General features: G+C 48.4%; 1 protein-coding gene across 1 annotated transcript in view; it reads left to right on the top strand.

Annotated features, from left to right (window-relative positions):
* The window catches only part of SORL1 (sortilin related receptor 1), a 153,492-nt gene extending 135,490 nt beyond the window's left edge, over nucleotides 1–18,002 (top strand). The window contains exons 42-48 of the mRNA XM_046014580.1: nucleotides 3,257–3,376; nucleotides 4,213–4,377; nucleotides 5,683–5,857; nucleotides 7,084–7,190; nucleotides 9,521–9,713; nucleotides 12,138–12,350; nucleotides 13,694–18,002. Coding sequence (XP_045870536.1) covers nucleotides 3,257–3,376; nucleotides 4,213–4,377; nucleotides 5,683–5,857; nucleotides 7,084–7,190; nucleotides 9,521–9,713; nucleotides 12,138–12,350; nucleotides 13,694–13,761 — 1,041 coding nt within the window. The 3' untranslated portion in view covers nucleotides 13,762–18,002. The remainder of the gene's footprint in view (nucleotides 1–3,256; nucleotides 3,377–4,212; nucleotides 4,378–5,682; nucleotides 5,858–7,083; nucleotides 7,191–9,520; nucleotides 9,714–12,137; nucleotides 12,351–13,693) is intronic.
* The last annotated feature ends 2,165 nt before the right edge of the window (nucleotides 18,003–20,167 follow it).

Below are 20,167 nucleotides of genomic sequence, written 5' to 3'. Positions count from 1 at the left end.
CAGTGACAGGCCACTCCCATCTCTCCCCACCTACGTGACCCCCCACCCGCACGTTGCCTTCTTGGGCTGTTCCTCCCAGATGTGCCCATCTTCCTCCCCGCGTCCCTACTACACGCTATGTAAATCCTTTTTTTTTTTTTTTTTTGTCGTCATGTATGCATTTTGGTGCACTATGATCTGATTTGTGCTTTTTTGAATCTGTTTTTTATTTCCCGGACCTCCCCAGTGTGTACCTTCCTTTTTGCTTTCAGGTGGGTCCTCCCAAGGTTCTTGGCACATTTTCACCACCCTCGCCTCCACAGCCTGGCCTGCGTTCTTTCTCCTCCCGGAGTCCTGCTGTCCTTCTGCTCTGCAGTCAAATCCTACTGTCGCCTATTTGATCTCTTTCCCTTACAAACTCCCCCCAAATTTATAGGTGCTGCCATTCAGAATACTGTTTCATTAGATCCTACTTTATCCTATTCGATACTTCCGTGTGTTACTTATCTTCCTAACTGGTCTGTAAGTTCCTTAAAGGGAAGGGTTGTTTCCTGAGTTTTCCGAATGGAAAAGCCCGTAGAACTCAGTCTGTAAGTGAGATTTAGTGAGTCCTCACAGTGGCCGGTGGCAGGGGACCTGGTCTTGTCTTCTGAGTGCATCCCCAGTTGCCTTTGGAGCAGGACAGCGCAATGGGGAATGAACCAGTATTTGCATGTAATTGTAAGGTCAGCCTTGAAGAAGGAAGAAGTGAGGCACCAGGAGAGCCCTTCATCCCTGTCCTACTTGATCCTGTCATCAGCTCAGTGGGGTGAATATTCTCACTTTACCAGTGAGGAAGCTAAAGCTGTAGGAAACCGTAAACTGGTGTGAGCTCAGGTCTGGCTAGCGTGATAGCCTCTGCTCTTTTGTTACTCCGCAGTCCAGTCCTGAGGCAGGGACAGAGATAAGATACCCAGAGCCATGCCCAGGACTCGCCTATCCCTCGACTCCATTCACAAAGAGGTGCTTTCTTGCTTGTACACCAGCTGAGAGCATGACCACCTTGTCACACCCAAGTGTGTTCACAGAGTAGGGCCTCGTTATGGCACTCTGGAACACCACTTGACTCCAGGGTCTCTCATTGCGCGTGAACTTGGAGAGGTAGCCTTGCTCTGCCTCATCCTTGCCAATAGCCTGGATGTGCCCATGGCAGCTTTCAGAGGGCGACGGGCCCGGTGAAATCACCTGTAGGTAGCTCTCAGCTTCTACCCAACTTCAGACCACTGAGTACGCAGATTGCCACCCCAGTCGTCCCTCTCCACCATGAGAATGGCCACAGCTGCTGTGCATCTCTGGGGACCTGCCTGTACCCTGGCCTCCCTGGCATGTGGCGCTTTCTCTAGGCCCTGGCCAGAGCCGTCCAGTTGGGTTCACAGTGGCCGCAGGCCTCTCCTCCAGAAACGAGGCCTGCTTCTGAGCCCAGAGCCCCCGCTCCCGTCTTGTGCTTTGAGTGCCCTCCGTCCCCTAGTCCTGCTCCATTTCCTTTGCTTTCTGGCTCCCTCGAGTCCCCTAATTCTTTCTTTCCACACTTCTTCCTGGCTTATCACCCCCTTGGGGCTTTCATTCCCCTTCCCTGTATGCTTCCCCTCTCTGGGCCTGGCTGCTGAGCAGCGCAGAGAAAATGCACAGCTGTCTGGGACTCAGAAGTCCCTGTGCACATCCCTGATCTGTGCTGTCGGTTCCCAGGACTTCTCCAGACTTTCTTCACAGCTTTCCTTCAAGTCCCCGGCTCACCTGCCTGTGGGCCCTTCCATGCTGCCAAAGAAAGCTTCCTTAGTGCTTACCCACCTTGTTATAAACCCCTCGGCGGCCGGGCCCCCACTGCAGGCACATCAAAAACCCCCGCCCTGCTTTAAACTCCCGGTTTCCCACCTGTGTCCGTGGGCGGTAAGAATGGCTGCACAGAACAGAGCCGAAAGTGACCATGGCTTTCACAGTTAATGTCCCTCCTCATGAAAAGAAGGTGGAGTCCTTCAGCAGGCCTGGGTTTCTACAGCAGCAGGTCTGACTGGGGACCCAGGCTGCCTGTGACCTCCATCTTCAAGGTCACCTCATGGTCCAGGAGGTCTGAAGTCACACCGTCATCAGTGTTCCAGGCAGCAGGGGGAGGGCTAGGAAGGGCTTCTCCCTCCGTTTCTCTTGAGTGTTTGCTGAGCTCTCCTGTGACACCTCTGCTTGCAGCTCACTGGCCAGAACTTTGTCACGTGGCCTCTCCTAGCTTGCAGCTCATTGGCCAGAGCTTTGTCACGTGGCCTCTCCTAGCTTGCAGCTCATTGGCCAGAGCTTTGTCACGTGGCCTCTCCTAGCTTCGAGGGAAGTGGGGGGTGGGAAATGTAGATTTTCTTCCCGCCCGCAATTCTCAGTAGGAACCAGGATTCTACGAAGGAGGGGAGGAAGAGTGGGTGTCTTCTGGGCAGCTCCCCGTGTCTGCCGTGCTGCCGTCCCTCCTCAACCTCCCTCCACAAACGCACTGACTTCCTCCCCATCTGTACTTCCAGCCACGCTTTGCAGGTAGCGTGCGGCCTGCGCTCTGCGGACTCTGCCCCTCTCCCCGCCTCCTCCTGCCATCTTTTTCTGCAATATCTCACTCTGTGTACTTGCAGCTCGTCGTTTATAATCCTGTCTATTCTTCTCTGCACCTCCTTCCTCAAAAATGAGTGCTTTGAGGGGCACCTGGGTGACTCAGTGGGTTAAGCGTCTGCCTTTGTCTCAGGTCATGATCCCGGGGTCCTGGAATCGAGCCCCGTATGGGGCTCCCTGCTCAGCGGGGAGCCTCCTTCTCCCTCTCCGTCTTCCCCTCCTCCATGCATGTGCGCACGTGCTTTCTCTCTCTCTCTGAAATAAATAAATTTTTTTTTTTAAGATTTTATTTATTTATTTGACAGAGAGAAATCACAAGAGAGGCAGGCAGAGAGAGAGGAAGGGAAGCAGGCTCTCCGCTGAGCAGAGAGCCCGATGCGGAACTCCATCCCAGGACCCTGAGATCATGACCTGAGCTGAAGGCAGTGGCTTAACCCACTGAGCCACCCAGGCGCCCCGAAATAAATAAAATTTTTTAAAATAACAAGTGCTTTGAGGACAGAGAGCCCACGATGTTTATCTTGGTGGTGGTGGGTTCAGTGCCTGCCCCAGTGTACTTGTACTTGCCCCAGCTCTTCGCAAGGGCGTTAATTAGGAATTTCAAGAGAACCAGGTCTCCAGCAGTGGAGCTGATGTCCTTTTCCATCCTGTTTGCCAGGTTTATGGTATTTTCTATGCTACGTCCTTCCTTGACCTGTATCGCAATCCGAAGAGCCTGACTACTTCCCTGCACAACAAAACAGTCATTGTCAGTAGGGACGAGCAGTATTTGTTTCTGGTAAGTTTCCCATACCGGGGAGTCCAGAGGGGTTTCTCTTTTTAAGGATGGTTTAAATTCTGGGCTCCTAGCTCAGACCCCGCGCCTGGGGAGCTGGAGGCATGACTCCAGGATCTGTGTTCGTGCAAGAGGATGGTTCCTCTTCTGTGAAAGCACTGGATTCCTACTTCAAGAAAGGACTGAATGACCCAGTAACCAACCGCATCTCCGTGGGGGATTGGGAACTTGGCAAATGGATAAGCACTCACAGGAATTCACATTCCATTTCCAGGACTGGGAGCTTAGCCCTCATACACTTACACGTGTGCCAAGATAGATGGGAAAAGGTGTTGTGCATACTGTTGCTTGTGAGAGGAGAAGATTTGAAACCAATGGCTATCAGGAGACTGGTTAAGAATACAGGGCAACCCTTCAAAAGAAATAGAACTGAGGTAGAAAAATCTTCCAAAGAAATAGTACTGATACTGATGTGGAAAATATTTGTGCTATCTTATTAAGTGAAAGAAGTGAAGAGCCTAAAAACGTGAGCCTGAAATTTTCTCATTTGTGTAAAAAAGTTAAGAAAAACAGGCTACATGTACACATGGCCGTACAAGTATGTATCTGGTATGCACATACGTGTGTCTGTGCTTACAGAAGCATAAGACATTTCTGGAAAGAAGCGCATAAAACTATTATTGTTTCTAGGAAAATGGATTAGAGATCTGGGGAAGGTGGGGCATTATTTCAGCTTTTATATCTTTACTACTGGTTGAATTTTGTGTATACCTGTCACGATTTTGTTGAAATGAATGGCTTGGTGCCAACTCCATGCGTCCCTGTGGTATCGGTTTCAGGTACGGGTGGTGGTGCCCTACCAAGGGCCATCCTCCGACTACGTTGTGGTCAAGATGATCCCAGACAGCAGGCTCCCACCTCGTCACCTGCACGTGGTTCATACGGGCAAAACCTCGGCTGTCATCAAGTGGGAATCCCCGTATGATTCTCCTGACCAGGACCTGGTGAGAGGGCCGGGTGTCCAGCCAGCCATTCCTTTTCTTGGCATGGTTGGGGACGGGCCAGGAGGTGCTGTCACCCGGCATGAAAGCTAGGCTTGGCGGTGGGAGCTCAGCGGGAGGTCTCATCGCAGTATCTGTGTGCCCAAAGATGGGGTTCTTATAAGTGCCTCATCTGAGTTGTCCCTTCTCCAGGATGTCTAGCTGTTCTAGTCGTTTGTCCCTTTTTTCTTCTCTGCCATCTCACCTTCCCTTCACTGAGCCTCTAGAGCGGGTTGGCAGACAAAGGCCTGCCAGCCAAGTGCAGCTTGTTGCCAGTTTGTGTACAGTTTCTTAGAACCAAGCTCTAACCAGTCATTTAAATCTTAACCCGTGACAGCTTTCACACTACACAGGGCAGAATTGAATCATTGAGGGAGAGACTATTTGGCCTTCAAAACCTAGTATTTTCTACCTGAACCTTTACAAAAAGGTTTACTGGCTCTTACTCTAAGAGAAGAGGCGAGGGTGCCTGGGTGGCTCAATTGGTTAGGCATCCACCTCTTGGTTTCAATTCAGGCCGTGATCTCAAGGTCATGAGATTGAACTCTGTGCTGGACATGGAGCCTGCTTGAGATTCTCCCTCTGCTTCCTCCTCCCTCCTCTAAAAAAAAAAAAAGAAGAAGAAGAAATAAATAAAAGAAGGGACAGTAATTCTGGAAAATGGCTCCCATTTTCCTTTGACCCAGGCTAATTTTCCCTCCATCCCCGCTGCCTTCTCCCTCATCCCTGGGGTGGTTTTTAGTGCTCGGTTGCTCAGGCTTTCCTTGACTCTCCAATTCTTCCTGGTGATTGAGTTTCCTGTACTTGCGCCTTGTCCCTGTATTTGCCCTGACCTCCACATATGTAAAAAGCAACCTGGGAGATAAGTGGAATTTGCTGTCCTTTCGTTGTGTCCTCTGACACCACCCAGAGCTATTACAGCCGGGGATATACACTGAGCATGAACTTGAATTGCTCTTGCCTGTTCCAACCTCTGTGTGGATGCCACAGTGAATGTGACTTTCCCTAGGGTCATTTTTTTGGGTCGAATCGATAATTCTGTGCACAGTTCTGGGAGTGAGTGCTCATTCCAAGTTTGAGCCTGGCCACCCTAAAGGCTTTCCAGAGAATGGAGTTGCTGCGGACTCATTAGGTGGTTGCTGTGGCTTGCCGCCCCCTGATACACTTAGGTTTTCCATTGTCCACTGCTGAATTGCAAAGAGTAAAAAAGCACCAAGTTTCTGATTACCAAGTGTCTCTCTCTTTTTTTTTTTTTTTTTATGGTCCCAGTTATATGCAGTTGCTGTCAAAGATCTAATAAGAAAGAGTGACAGAAGCTACAAAATAAAGTCTCGTAACAGTACTGTGGAATACACCCTTACCAAGTTGGAGCCTGGAGGGAAATACCACATCATCGTCCAGCTGGGGAACATGAGCAAAGATTCCAGTATAAAAATCACCACAGGTAAATGGGAGGGAGAACAGGGTCCTTCTCACACAAGAAGGGGCCTATGGGGGTGCTCAGACGCCTAGACAGTAACAGTGGGAAGGACAAACACCCTCTCCAGTATCCACAGCGAGCCCGGCAGGGCAGGCTTCCAGTGCTTGGGCTGCAGGGTGGTGGGCTGGAGGGTATGCTGTGTCTCTTTTCACTCTCCCTCTGCCTAGTTGGTTTTGACACTTGGGGCAGAGAAGAGCAGGAATGCCCCAAAGAGTTAGGAAATAAAACAGCGTTTGCCACGAAAGCCAAGGATGGGAACCTGGGCTGAAATCCTGTGATTCCTCGTGGCAGGGAGATGTGTAGCCAAGGAGGGAGACCAGGAACCATGAAGTAGATTGAAGGGGCCTTGCTGCCAGTCCGGGACTGGCTCGGCAGTCAGACTCTGGCTCAGAAAGCGGGTCATGAGCTCGAGTACTTGGGCAGCAGCAGACGATGTCACAGTGTCTGTGACGGAGGCTCGGTCTCACCAGGCCCGCCATGTGAGTAGTGGGTCTCGTTGGGACTCACGGTGTCATTCTAGGGCTCTGTGTTCGGGCACAGGCCTTGGCCCCTTGCTGAGTTCTGAGGCTCCTCAGGCCCTGGGGCAGGACTAGGGAGAGCAGGAGGCAGACTGGAACCAGAGCAGAAGTCCAGCCAGGGAACTGTGTCCAGGGGGCATCACTTCCCTTTCTCCCCCACCCAATTTGGTTTTGGCATTCGTGGCTCTCAGGGCCACTGAATGCAGTACTGTCCACATTTCTTGGCTAAAGGTATTATAACAACAACGAAAGAGATGCCAGTTAGAGAGTGTCTACCATGTGCTATGCTGTGCTAAACAACATATGTATTTCAGTTGTTCCTTAATCTAGCCTTTTGAGTTAGCATTCTTTTTTCTTTTTTTTTTTTAATATTTTATTTTTAGAGACAGCACAAAGGCATTGGGGGGAGGGGCAGAGGGAGATGGGGATGGGGAGAGAGAATCCCAAGCAGGCTCCATACTCAGCACAGAGCCCGACCTGGGTCCCAGTCTCATGACCCTGACTGAGATCATGACCTGAGCCTAAACCAAGAGTCAGATGCTCAGTCTACTGAGCCCCCAGGTGCCCCTCAGGTTAGCATTATCTAATCTGTCTATCTGTCTAATCGGACGGGAAAACAGTGATTCCAGTCCATAGCCACTGACTATATCCTGTCTTATCTTTAATTTTCAGTTTCATTATCTGCACCCGATGCCTTAAAAATAATAACAGAAAATGACCACGTTCTTCTGTTTTGGAAAAGTCTTGCTTTGAAGGAAAAGCATTTTAATGAAAGCAGGGTGAGTCCCTCCCTCCTCCTCAATGACTTTGGGAATCTAATTGAAACGCAGCTTTAGAGATGAGCTCGTTAATGGCATGCTGGCATAGATGGGGAAAAAACAGAATAGGGCAAGGGAGTGAACTTGAGAATTAAAGGACCATTTTCTGTGGGCTTGCTAATTAGTGAAATGTTTATACTGCCCATTAAAGATGAGAATCTCTGCACTAAGCACTTTTCATTCCTGAACTTGTCTTTCCCTAAAGACAGGGAAATGGGCTGGAACCTGCACTGTGCCTTCTGAAGCTGGGTGGGGCTGGGCATCGGAACCAGGGCCCCGTCCTCCGCAGCCAGTCTGAGAGCAGGGCTGTGGCTCCCGTGCTAGGGGCTGAGCCTCAACCTGGCCTCGAGGTTTCTTTCCAGTGATGTCTGAGGGAGCAGGAAGTGCTCGAACATAGTCTCTTGACCTTATAGAAAACACCGTTCTGTCTGTCATTGGCAGACCGATGACAGATTCACAACAGAAGGTCGGAGGGGAAGGAAAGCTTCACCAGGGAACAGATCGGCCACCCAAAGGTGGACAGAGTCTGTAGTGGACCCGGCTTGTCCCCATGGTCGGCAAAGCGGGAGCTAAATAGAGACACAGTAAATCAGCTCTGGCTGTTTCCGGGTTCGGTGGCGGCAAAGAGCGCTGGGGTTGTGAACAGTCACAGTGTCAGGCCAGAAGCTTGAAAATTCTCGCAACTCTTCTAACCGTGACGTGTAAATGGTTAATATACTCGAATACAAAGAAAGCTTTCAAAGGTGTTCAAAACAGAAGTTGATTTCTGTGTTTCTGATTTGTTCCTGGATTGCTTCTGATTTCGGAAAAGGTATAGGTAACAAAGTAAAAACTATAGTAGTCGTAGGCAAAAGAAAAGAAGGATCCACCTCCCTGATAATCTGAACCACAGAGACAGGACACTTTCATGTGAAACAGACTAAGTTTGCGGGGAAGAGTTACCAGTATGAGTTGTAGTCGGGGAGAGTAGCACTCTGGAGATACAAATTGGAAATGCCGTCCGAAGGCATTTGGGTAACACATATCAGAAACATGAAAAGCGTTTACAACCTTTGACCCAGCAACTCTTTCAGGATCTTAATCTGAGAAAACGATATACGCCAAGAATTTATGGACAAGACTCTTCAGGGCAGTTCTATTTCTGGGAACAAGAAAGAAAAGACAACTTTAATGTCCCCGCAGAAGACGACTAGTTAAATAAATGGTTGACGTTTGTGTCATTTAAATGTTTTTCTTTATACCTTTATGTATTTTGCAAATGTTCTACAGCAGGTGTATATTAGATAGAAAATGATTAATGCTAGTGTAGGATGGCGAAGGCAGGAATGGAATTCCAGGCAGGTGGTGCTGGGAGGCCCAGATTGGCAGCCAGCTGTCATCAGGGTCCCTCCTAGGTGGCAGAAGCCTGGCTTTCAGGTTGAGCGGGCAGGTCAGTACTTCACTTCCCGTGGAGTGGGCATAAGCAGGTAGCATGTCCTCCCCTTCCCGCCCCCCCCTGCACCGGGCTTAGTTCAATGGAATGGGGACCAAGAGCCAGTGAATATGAGTTCAATGTCAATGGAATGGGGACCAAGAGCCGGTGAGTATGCAGTGGGGCCCGGTATGTCGATAGAGATATGAGAAGAGGCCTTTTCTTTGATGCTGATGGGGTGGGAGTTCGTAGCTCTGACACTGGGGTACTTAGAGATTAGCAGAGAAGTTCAGTAGTCAGTTCTGATCCCAGCCCGATCTTGAAGTGCTTTCTCTTCAAGGCCAGGTTGGTCTGAGGCAACCATCCGCCTCCAGGAGCTGGAGAGGGAGCCGTGGGCTGCCTATGGAGTTCCCACACGCTGTTCTACCGAGAAACGCCCTGACTTTTTTTTTACCCCACTGCTGGAGTCCCCTGTGACCCGGATTTATTAGTAGTCAGATCCCATTATGGGGATCTACTGCTGACTTGTCTGGATTCTTTGTGGCATTTACTGTTATTTCAAATGAATGAACTGTTGACCAGAACTTTGTGCACTGGAATATTTGTTAAAATGGCTTTTATTAGGGCTACACTTTTCACTTCCACTTTGCAGCTCATAAGTGGGCGTGGTAGTTATTTGAGACATTTGGGATGGGAAAATTACCATTTTCTGAATCTAATATCTCAATGGTAATGTAAAAAGATCTAGTAAGAAGCCCAGAGTGCTTTAGCATCTATAAAAGCCTGCAATAAGGAGCTCACATAAAGTTGGAACCAGTAATAGAAGCTGTCAGAGTCCTTATTTAAGATCCTGAACAATCTCTCGTGTCTTTGTTTTCAGGGCTATGAGATACACATGTTTGATAGTGCCATGAATATCTCAGCTTACCTTGGGAATACTACTGACAATTTCTTTAAAATTTCCAACCTGAAACTGGGTCATAATTACACTTTCACCGTACAAGCAAGATGCCTTTTTGGCAGCCAGATTTGTGGGGAGCCTGCTGTGCTGCTGTACGACGAGCTGGGGTCCGGTAAGTCACTTGATGGGGCCATTTCTGTCTTCAGTTCTGGGAAATCGATGAAGGATATAGCATAGTTTGATGAATTTATGTCTTTTTTTTTTTTTTAAGATTTTATTTATTTGGGAGAGAGAGAGAGAGTGCACGCACGTGCGCAAGAGCAGGGGGAGGGACAGAGGGAAAGGCGGAGAATCCCAAGCTGACTCTGCTGAGCGAGGAGCCTGACACAGGGGTCTAGATCATGACCAGAGCCGAGACCAGGAGTTGGATGCTTAACTGAATCACCCAGGTGCCCCAAGATGTGTCTTTCCAAAGTGCATGTAAAATCTTCTCTCTCTCTCTCTCAAAAAAAAAAATAGGCTTTTAGTTCAGAAGAAAATCACTTACATTTCAATTTAGTCAGGCACTGACTTAACAAACACTTCCTGAGCCAGGCATGGTGTGAGGAGCTGGGGTTACAAAGTGACCACATTCTGAATGTAAAGCCCCAAAAAGGGAATAGGTTAAAATAGGTTTTGTTTCAAAAGGAGGTCCTGCTTGGGAAACACTAGGTTGGTATGAGTTTTATTGTTTGTTTTTTGCAGGACTTCTCAGAGCCTCCAATATGCTAATGTTCCCTGTGGTTCTTTCAAGTCAGTAACTAATCTCCTTCCCATAGAGTAACTGATTTTATAGCTTTGTCTTAGCCGTCTCTCCCGAGCAGAACCTGAATTTGGCCTGGCATCTTGTCTTCTGAACCCTCACAGATGCTGGCGCTGGGTCATGCTGATGGCAGAGGAGAGGAACCTTTCCTTTACACAGAAATTCTGCTTGTATTGTAGTAGCTTGGCCAGGGTACCAACAGCCGTTTTGCTACTGGTCTTTTCTCGTTCATTTCCTCCCAACCAAGAACTCACCAACACTCGGGCCAAAATCTTGCGTTTGAGTTGTTGTACGCTCCGACATGTCCTGCTTCCCAGGCACCTCCCTAAAAGGAAAACCTTGGCAGACTGCGTCCCTTTGGAGAATCCCAGCATACTTGAGGTTCTGAGAAGGTCTTACAGAAAACAAACAACAAAAGTCTTGTGAACCTAGCATTTCCTAAATAGAGCCTCCTTTCTAAGTAAAACCAATTAACGACCGAAATAGACTCTGGGAAAAAGTGTTGCCTTAATAAAACTGAGCTTATCAAGCAGGAAGAATCTCTCCATGATGCCTCAGTTCGTCTCTGTCTTGTCCCTTGATGTTTGCTGTCCCCTCAGAAGTGGGGTGAGGGGGCTTCACTCATTCCTGTTTCCTACACCACCCTGGTTCCTCCCGACTGTTCCAGCCAAGAGCATCCCCTTAATTTACCGGTTCGCACCTGGAGTTATGTTGGGACATATGATGTAAGAGTTTGCCGCAGCTTTTCCTGGTGGGTCAGTAATGAGAGAAATTAAGGGCTGGGATTCTGAGTTGTTAGATTGGTCTTGTAAGAAATGGCTGTTCTCTGGCCCATCTTGATAGTCTGGTTGGGGTGAGTTCCTGGGTAGCTACTGGGCCTTCCCCGTGAGGCCCAGGCCTGGTCCGCACCACTTCGCCCTATCCCAGGGAATGACCTCAAGCCTGACGAGGCTCCTTATGGGACCTGGAAGGTCCACGGTGCTTCCATAGCTCAAACTGACTTCCAAATTCCACTTCTGGCCCTCAGGCTCAGACTTTCCCCAGGATTTCTTAAGACCGGCCCAAACCCAAAGATGGCTTGGCCCTAGAGCCGTGTGGAGGCCGATCTACCAGCACATCATCACAGAGCTGGAATTCGTTTCAGACACGGGGAAGTGAGCGTCGTTGTTAGGTCATAGACCCCGAACTGGCTTTGCAAAGAGCATTTAAAAAATGTGAAACGTGTATGGAAGGGTTTTCTCTTTTATCTATGTAAAAAAAAACCTCATAAAACTTGATGAGCTGTTAAGTCAGTGTTGCAGTAAAGGAATCTCGTTTGTATCACTTAATGGAGCCTCAGGTAATTGCAGTTCAGAGTGACTTTGGTGCCAAGTAGGGGGAAATAATTGCAATCTCGTTAATTAGTGGTCTGATTTCACATCCTCTTATGTAAGGCAAGCAAGTGGTCTTAAGTAATAATGCTAATGAAATCAATGTTGATACCCCAACAAAGGTCTCCCTTCCAAGAGATTATCTAAATAAACAACAAGGCCGTGATTAGGAGGCTAATGTAATTACCGTATTTGCATGCCCCAGGCCCGTGGGCTGTCAGCTCGGGGCAAGGCTTTGGGAAACAGTCAGGCGTCAGGTGCAGGAGCGCGAGGCTGGCGGCTCGGCTCACTGTTTGCCGGCTCCTAGCGGTTTCGGTGCTGGTGGTGTTGGCGGGGCCGGGGGGGGGGGGGTTGGGTTACCTCATCGCCCCCCCCAACCCCTCCCTGACGTCGGCGGCCAATGCGGTGGCATCTTCCCGGGCAGGTGGGGGTGCGTCGGCGTCCCAGGCCGCCAGATCCACTGACGTTGCTGCCGTGGCAGTGCCCATCTTGTTCCTGGTCCTGCTGAGCCTGGGGGTCGGCTTCGCCGTCCTGTACACGAAGCACCGGAGGCTGCAGAGCAGCTTCACCGCCTTCGCCAACAGCCACTACAGCTCCAGGCTGGGCTCGGCCATCTTCTCCTCGGGGGACGACCTGGGTGAGTGGGGCCGGCCGTCCCGGGCTTCCTCCAAAGCCGGATCCTTGGTTAGGAGATGCGTGGGTTAGGCTCGTCTTGGGACACTTAGGAGGGATTCGTTAACCAGTGATCTCACTGCTTTATGTTAAACCCTTTGGAGCCCTTAGCTTTGAAGTTGCTTCTCTCTTAAAATACTCGTACTCTCTTCCGCGGTGTGGTCCTGGCCCAAGAGCGGGAGCGGTTTTGTGGAAGGACTGGGAGGAGCTTGCCTTGTGCAGGAAGGGTGGAAAGGCCCAGGGCTTGGGAGACTCCCAGAGCATCGGCAGATTTTCCGGAATGTTCAAGCCCTCTCATCACTCACAGACCTGGAGGTCTGACATCTTGGGAGAGCCTAGTCAAGAGGAGAAGTCACGCTTTCCCAGATGACTTCTGTCCAAAGAGGCCCTTTCCATCTGGCTCTCTGTCTTTTCCAATATAGCTAGTCGAACCTCCGCAGCCATTCTTCTTTCCTGTACCCACAGCATGGTATGGGAAAAAGAAAGAAGTAGCCCTTTTAAGATGTCTGCCTGCTCAAATTCTAAAAGCTAATAGAGCTAGTAGACCGCTTCATATGGTAAATTAGGTATGTTTGGGGGGTTTTCTCCGAATGTGATTTCACGTACCTATTGTTTTTTGGAAACCAGTTATCATCTTTTTTTTGGTGAAGTACTTGTATATTCCCCGCCCACTGATCATTTGATATTAGCTTTGCTCCTTCCTCTCAGTTTCCTGTCTTGCTTCGTACAAGTATTTGGGATGCCTTGCACGAATGGGCATTCTTTGCTTCTGTTCCTGGGGGCAAAAGGAGTTGGACCCGTGGTGGTACCACATAGTAATCACTGAATGTGGATCACAGCTTAGTTGCACAGGATTGGAACAGGGGCCGCAGGGGGACAGTCTTAGCCCCTCTAAGATCCCTACCCTCAGAACAGTGAGGGTTCAGAGGAGGAAGAAGATTATGAGGCTTCACTGTTGACATAGGCTGTGGATCATTCAAATTAGGGAGGCTAAATTGCCCTTTGGACTTTTGGATAGGTCATAAGATTTTCCTTCCTAAGAGATTGACTTTCTTTACTTGGTCAAGTTCAAGCTGCCATTAAAATAAGCTTGGCTACCCGTTGATGGGGGAGAAGCTGACCCAAGCGTGACTCGGCGGGGAGCTGAGCTGGGATTTGGCTTTGGCTACTGCGCCTGGTGGGCGGTGGTCCCGATTTTCCAGGCTGGGGCTCACGGTGGTGTTGGGAGTGGTCTGGGCAGAGCGGTGGGAGTTGGGGTTGGAGGCAGATGCGATGGAACTCACCAAGGACTGACTGTTTTGCCTTTAGGGGAGGATGATGAAGATGCTCCTATGATAACTGGATTTTCAGACGACGTCCCCATGGTGATAGCCTGAAAGCTCTCCTCACTAGAAACCAAATGGTGTAAATATTTTATTTGATAAAGATAGTCGATGGTTTATTTTAAAAGATGCACTTTGAGTTGCAATATGTTATTTTTATATCGGCCAAAAACAAAAACAAAAAGGAAAGAAAGGAACGAATAAACTTTGTAGTAATCAACTGTGAACTTCAAACCAGGTTGATTTTAGTAACCAAATTGCTCTGATTTCATATTAATGTAGTCTTACAGGGCTGTGCTTGCTGGGCATGCTTTTAAGTCTGTGAGATAATTTTGAGTCAATAAATTGGCCGTTCTTTTTATTTTTCTAAGATACAGAAATGTATTTAATAAAAACTGAGAGAGGGTGACAGGTGGCATCTCTCCTACCGTCTCCCCTCCCCCCCGCCATTGAAAGTGTGCTCAAATTTTAAATTTTGTTTGGATTTTGTTTATATGAAAGAGTTTGTGTGTATAGTGGGGGAAAGTTCTTTTCTGTACTTTTGTTAATTTATTCGGACTCTATATAAGGCAAGGCTTTCGTGGTCGTCGACTCCACACGTTATATGAGGGGTTGGTTGTAGGGTCGAGGGGCGGGGAACAGAAGCAGTTTTGTTGCCATTCCGGAAACAATCCGTTTTTATTCACTTGTGTGTCATGTAATGGTATCGGGCAGGAGAGCACATTGAATCATTGCTCGGCTTCAGTGAGACAGAGCTGCGGCTCCGAGAGCCCTGCAAGCAACGGCTTCTTCTCTTATGTTCGCCGCTGGAATCTTAACTGTCTACGCCTCTGCACAAGACGTAGCTCTCCACACTACAAGCTGAGAACACTGCTTTATTATACACTGGTGTCGTGGTCATCGCAACAAATGACTGCTCGTGGGAGAGTGCTGGGTCTGGGCCATGAGAGATACACTGGCAGATAAGAGTACCTAATTTGTCCTTTGCGGATATCTTGTTTTTCCTTACCACTGAAGAATCTCGAATGTAAAGGTTTTTTTTGTTTGTTTTTTAAGATTTTTTTTTTTTTTTTAAATTAGAGCAAGTCAGAGAGTATAAGCATGGGGAGCGGGAGAGGGAGAAGCAGACTCCCCACTGAGCAGGGAGCCCCATGTGGGGCTCGATCCCAGGACCCTGAGATCATGGCCTGAGCCGAAGACAGACGCTTCACCGACTGAGCCACCTAGGCGCCCCTCAAATGTAAAGTTTCATATTTATGTTCAGGTGGCCACTTACGTCTTTAAAACTCTGTCCCTGATATATGCAGTCATTTTGAATTGGGTCAGTGCCTTCTCTCTTTTTTTCTTTTTCTTTTCTTTCCTTCCACTTCTTTCCCCGCACCCCTGCCCAGTTTAAAGGGTGTTGTTCGCTCCAACAGAGATACAGGAGATGGACGGACTTGAGACCATTCCATCTAATTGACAGTCACAGCAACTCACTCTGTAAAACAAGCTGAGCTTTTATTCCTTATGCCTTTAAACGCCACCCGGGTACTCACCTCACGGCCACTTGATGGGTCCGTGGAGTCCCATCGCGGACCAACGCCCGCCCTAGACACCGACGTCCAGTGCCCTTGTGATTCCTGCCGGAGGAGCCCACTGCAGAACTTCTCAGCTGAGAAGCAGCGAGCTCGGGGATGTTCCAATGTCATGTTTCTGAATATGTGTCCTTTGTATGCAAGCTACGTAAAGACCCCATGTCCTCCGAGGTGTGCCGCATCACCTTCTCACAAGTATTTGCTTTCTTTTAACCAAAAGTATCATTCTTGGGCAAGAATATAGTTTTGTTCTATCTAGGGATTGTCTGGAAAACAAAGAGCCAATTAAATTTTTTAGTTTTAAAAAGTTTAATTTATATATACACACACACATATATATATATTTTGAATGAGGAGTATTTTCAACTGTAGACATGTAGCTAGGTCGTGTGGGTAAGGCTCCGTTGTATTTTAACAAGAAGCGGTCACGATGAGCCTCCTTCTAGCCTTTTTCCCCGCTTCTTCGCCTCCCTTTCCTTTGTGAGTTTCGTAAAGAATGGAGTTTCTTTGGCTTTATCTTGTCTCACCTTATCTTAATCGGACCACTAGAAAGTATATTTTCTTCTTCTGCCAACTTCGTGTTGGCGTTCGTAAAAGCTGATCTCAAAGGCTCTGAAACGTTCTTCTCTGTGGCTCCGCAGGCAAGCCTTTCTACAGAGCCTGTGTGTCCAGCTGGCGACTGGAGACACGTCTGAGCACCCAGTTCCTGTTCCTAGTGCCTCCCAGCGCTTAGTGCACAGTACTGTATAGACTGACCGTCACCCCTCTCCTCGGAGAATGCCACTGTGCTGTTTGAGACAAAGCAGCCTTTTAGGGCTAGAGTATTTTATATACACAGAAGAGCTGAGTTTCTGAAGACTAAGCTAGGTAGACACAGCTACGTGTAAATTGTATATTTTTATGAACTTTTCAAGCACGCACTCTTCCTTCCCTCTGCATAGCTTTGTGGGGTTTCGGAGTACATGTGCCGTCTGCGAGAGTCCAGAGGTGGGAGTGGCCATAGGAGAGGAGAACAAAAAGCATGTGTGGCCTTTGGAAGTGACCAGGTAATTGTCTTCACTGTGACCAGTCGGAGCCCCTGTTCATGAAGAAGGGGCTTTTTCGTACCTCGTTGGAGATGCCACCTCGAAAGTTCACACTGTACAGGGTGAAGGTTTTATTCTCCCGCAGCGCACATTCGAATGTCAGAAGCCCACATCCATGTGGGCCACGGTGGACCACTAACGGACCACTAAAATTTGGCAGGCAGGGGGATGGTGCACAGATTTTCTCTGGAGGCTCATCTTGCCCCTTTATGGACTGAACACCCCTCGAGCTCGAGCCTTGAGAGACCCAGGTCCAGGCGGGTGAAATGACAGAGTCGAATTCCGCGGAGGAGCCCAGGGAGGAGCCACGTCTTTGCAGACCTTTCCAGACAGGTGAGAAGCTCCAGGAACTGCTGGCTGCCCTGGCCTACTGTGTACAAGGTTATGATGCTGGGTCTCTGGTTGAAACTTTGGACTTTGGGAAGAGAGGTTCCTGGAGTTCCATCTCTGCTCGTATCACTCGGGGCACTTGGGTGGGACAGGCGTGGGACACACTGCACCGTTCGCTCCTGCCCGTCATCCTGGCCTCCTAGGTTAAACTAGGCTGCAGCCATTTAAGGAATATACCCCTTCTCACGCAGTGGCTGTCTTAGGGGGAACCGGGGAGAGTGATGGTGTGGTGAGGCTCTTAGAGATAATCATCCACTTCCCCTTGGAGAATCCTGTCTTCAAATATCCACCCAACGGTCCCTCCATCTTGTAAGATTATGGCCCCACTGCTTCCTTAAGGGCAGAAACCTCATCTAGTTAGGTTTGGTTGGTCACTTCCCTACTAACGGGGGCATGGTGCCTCCCTGAGAAGATTTTTCTCTTCCTTCGACAGAGCTGGGAGACCCCTCAGAGAAGGGTTCTGGGAGATAAGTCAACCGAATACCATCTCCATATTGATTTTCAGAATTGACTCTTGAAACTTTGTGCAGAATCTCCCACTTTGTTGGGATTGTCTCTTGACATTCCCAGTCCGTTATTTTTATTAACTGGAGTGTGTGCTGCCTTTCAGGTACAATTTTTGTGTCATAAAAGCCAGTGCATTAAGTTTATGTAGACTACTTTCTATGCAAGACGGAGATCCGGAATAGATAGCAAGAGGCATGGGTAGTTGGGTACATGGAAAATGAGCTCGTTCTCAGAATGGGAACCACAATTGGACGTGGGTTGAGGGAGGACGGGTTGCATGTATGTTTCTGCCCACTGATTTTGAGCAGCCATATTAGGAATTAAATCCTCAGAGCCAAGTAACCCGAGACTGGTATTTGTTTCATGTGTATTAACGCCAGTGGAAGAAAGGACGAGTGCCGAAGTGGAACATTATTCTCAGATATCCCGTGTCATTTCTCCTGTAAAGACTCTTGTTACGAATTGCTAGAAACTTTAGGCAAAATCCAAGTATTGGCAGCAAAATAAAGGCCTACTCTGCTCTTATTTAAAGTGAAACACTGTATACTTGTTTCTCTCCAAAGTGAAATTAGGCATTTATGATTTCAATTGCCTTGATACGTTTCCAAATCACCTGTTTCTGCTGAAGATTTTACTATATTGTTGCACAATTTTATGATAATTTTTGTCTCAATGTCAACTTTTTTCACTGAATAAACATGTAACTGGGTCGAGGAAACACCTCTATGAAAATCCACTCTCTCTTCCTGTGTCTCGAGTTCTTTTGAGTGCAATAAAGATGGTTGATACAGTCTCTGCACACCCTTCGATTTGCCTGTTCTAGAGGGAGGCTTCTTTCATAGATGAGGCCATCCTGAGACCTGGAACAATTCTGTTATTGACAGGGTGGTCTCAGACGTGGATCCTCGAAGCACAGGATGCCTGGGTGTTGTCCGAGGAGCCAGGGAGATGTCAAAGCGGCTGTTGTGGGGTAAATAGAATTATCCCGAAGGAGAAGTGGCCCCCTTAAAGCTGTCATCACAAACGGAGGCACCGTTTGCTCCAAGAGCAGAAGAAAGCACTGTGGTGTGATGCTCTGTGTGCCAGAGAGCACTTTGAGAAGGTGTCCCTGGGCCGCGGAGTCACGAAGCAAGTGGCGTGCTCCTTGGGTGGGTGAATGAATGGGAGGTGGGCCCATCTGGTAGGACGGAGCACCTGGAACGGGAGAGGAGGGGAGGCTGGTGTTTTTAATTCAACAGATCTGCGTGTTTGCTGCTTTTGTTTAAATACTGAGCCGAAATAGAGCTCTGAAGAACTGTCATCCCGTTCTGTAGGAGAGGAAAAAAAGAGGCTCAGAGAGGTTAAGTAACCGGCTTAGGGGAAACTGGAGCATGAATGACAAGACCAGCCCCCAGTGCCAGGGATTTCTAACCCGAGACTCTGCCCCCCGTCACTGTTCAGTCAGAACCCAATCCCAACACGTCACACCCAGAGGTATCCCAAGCGTGCATTTGCCTGGTCATGGCCTAGCCCTTAGGTTTACAGGCTTGAGTAATTTGTCAACACCTCAGGGAGTTCATTTCTTGTGGGTAAAGCACTTTAACCAAGCTCGTGAGAACTGATCTGCAACAAAGCCCATTTATGAGCTCATCACGGGAAACAGTCCTGGCACCTAGAATGTCTAAGGAAGTCTTGCCAGTGGGGTCTCCATCCTTGAAGTCCCTTCGCTGAGTCACGTTGAAGGTTCCCCTTGACAGGGCTTGGGCACTGCCCAGATTTGGGGGAGTTTCCACTTAAACACCATATAGCTACTGTTGATAAAGTCAGACTGGGGACGCCTGGGTGGCTCAGTGGGTTAAGCCTCTGCCTTCAGCTCAGGTCATGATCTCGGGGTCCTGGGATCGAGCCCCGCGTCAGGCTCTCTGCTCAGCAGGGAGCCTGCTTCCTCCTCTCTCTCTGCCTGCCTCTCTGCCTACTTGTGATCTCTATCTGTCAAATAAATAAATAAAATTAAAAAATAAAGTCAGACTGGGTTCCAATAGATTTCTGGCTTGAGAGCCATTGTATCTGTAAGATTATTCTACCGATTATGTGTTGGTTTTAAAGTTGAACTCTGAGAGGACATAGGGGACATCTCCGTGTGGCCCCGAATTCTGACTTCATCTATCAGTTAAATCTCATTCCCCACTTCACAGCAAATTAAAAATGGGGAGACTGCCAAAAGCAGACAGCCCAGTGTTAAAAAACTAAGAAAAGTTAAGCTATCATAAACCCTCTATAAAGGAACTTGCAACAACTTTAGGCCATTTACCCTAAACCCTATAGACCCTATAGGGACGGTCCCATACATTGAGTAGCTCACTTGATTAGAATAATAGTAGTTCCGGGGCGCCTGGGTGGCTCAGTGGGTTAAGCCTCTGCCTTCGGCTCAGGTCATGATCCCAGGGTCCTGGGATCGAGCCCTGCATTGGGCTCTGTGCTTAGAAGGGAGCCTGCTTCCTCCCCTCTCTCTCTCTCTGCCTCTCTGCCTACTTGTGATCTCTCTCTGTCAAATAAATAAATAAAATCTTAAAAAAAAAAGAATAATAGTAGTTCCCTTCTCTAGAGCCCCTGTGCTTTGCCAGTCAGTATGCTAAGCCAGGAACATCTTTGTTAATTCTAGAAGCAATCCTGTGATTTAGATTATTAATCTTTGTTTTAAAAGATGAGTTAAATTAGTCTTAAGAGAGGGGGAGAGGGAGAGTAACTGAGGGCTCACATGTAGTCAGTGGCCCCAGAGTCAAGATTTGAACCTAGATTCATTCTGTTCTTAAGTTGGTGTTCTTATTCACCATGCTGCTTTGCCCTTTTGGTTTCAATATTAGAGCTCTATAATAGTAATACTATTTGGTTAGGGAACTTAAGGGCACAGGTGAGAGAATT

Source organism: Meles meles, chromosome 8 (genome assembly GCF_922984935.1).
Source record: "Meles meles chromosome 8, mMelMel3.1 paternal haplotype, whole genome shotgun sequence".
Taxonomy (NCBI): Eukaryota; Metazoa; Chordata; class Mammalia; order Carnivora; family Mustelidae; genus Meles; species Meles meles.
This window is presented reverse-complemented; position numbering and strand designations above follow the sequence as displayed.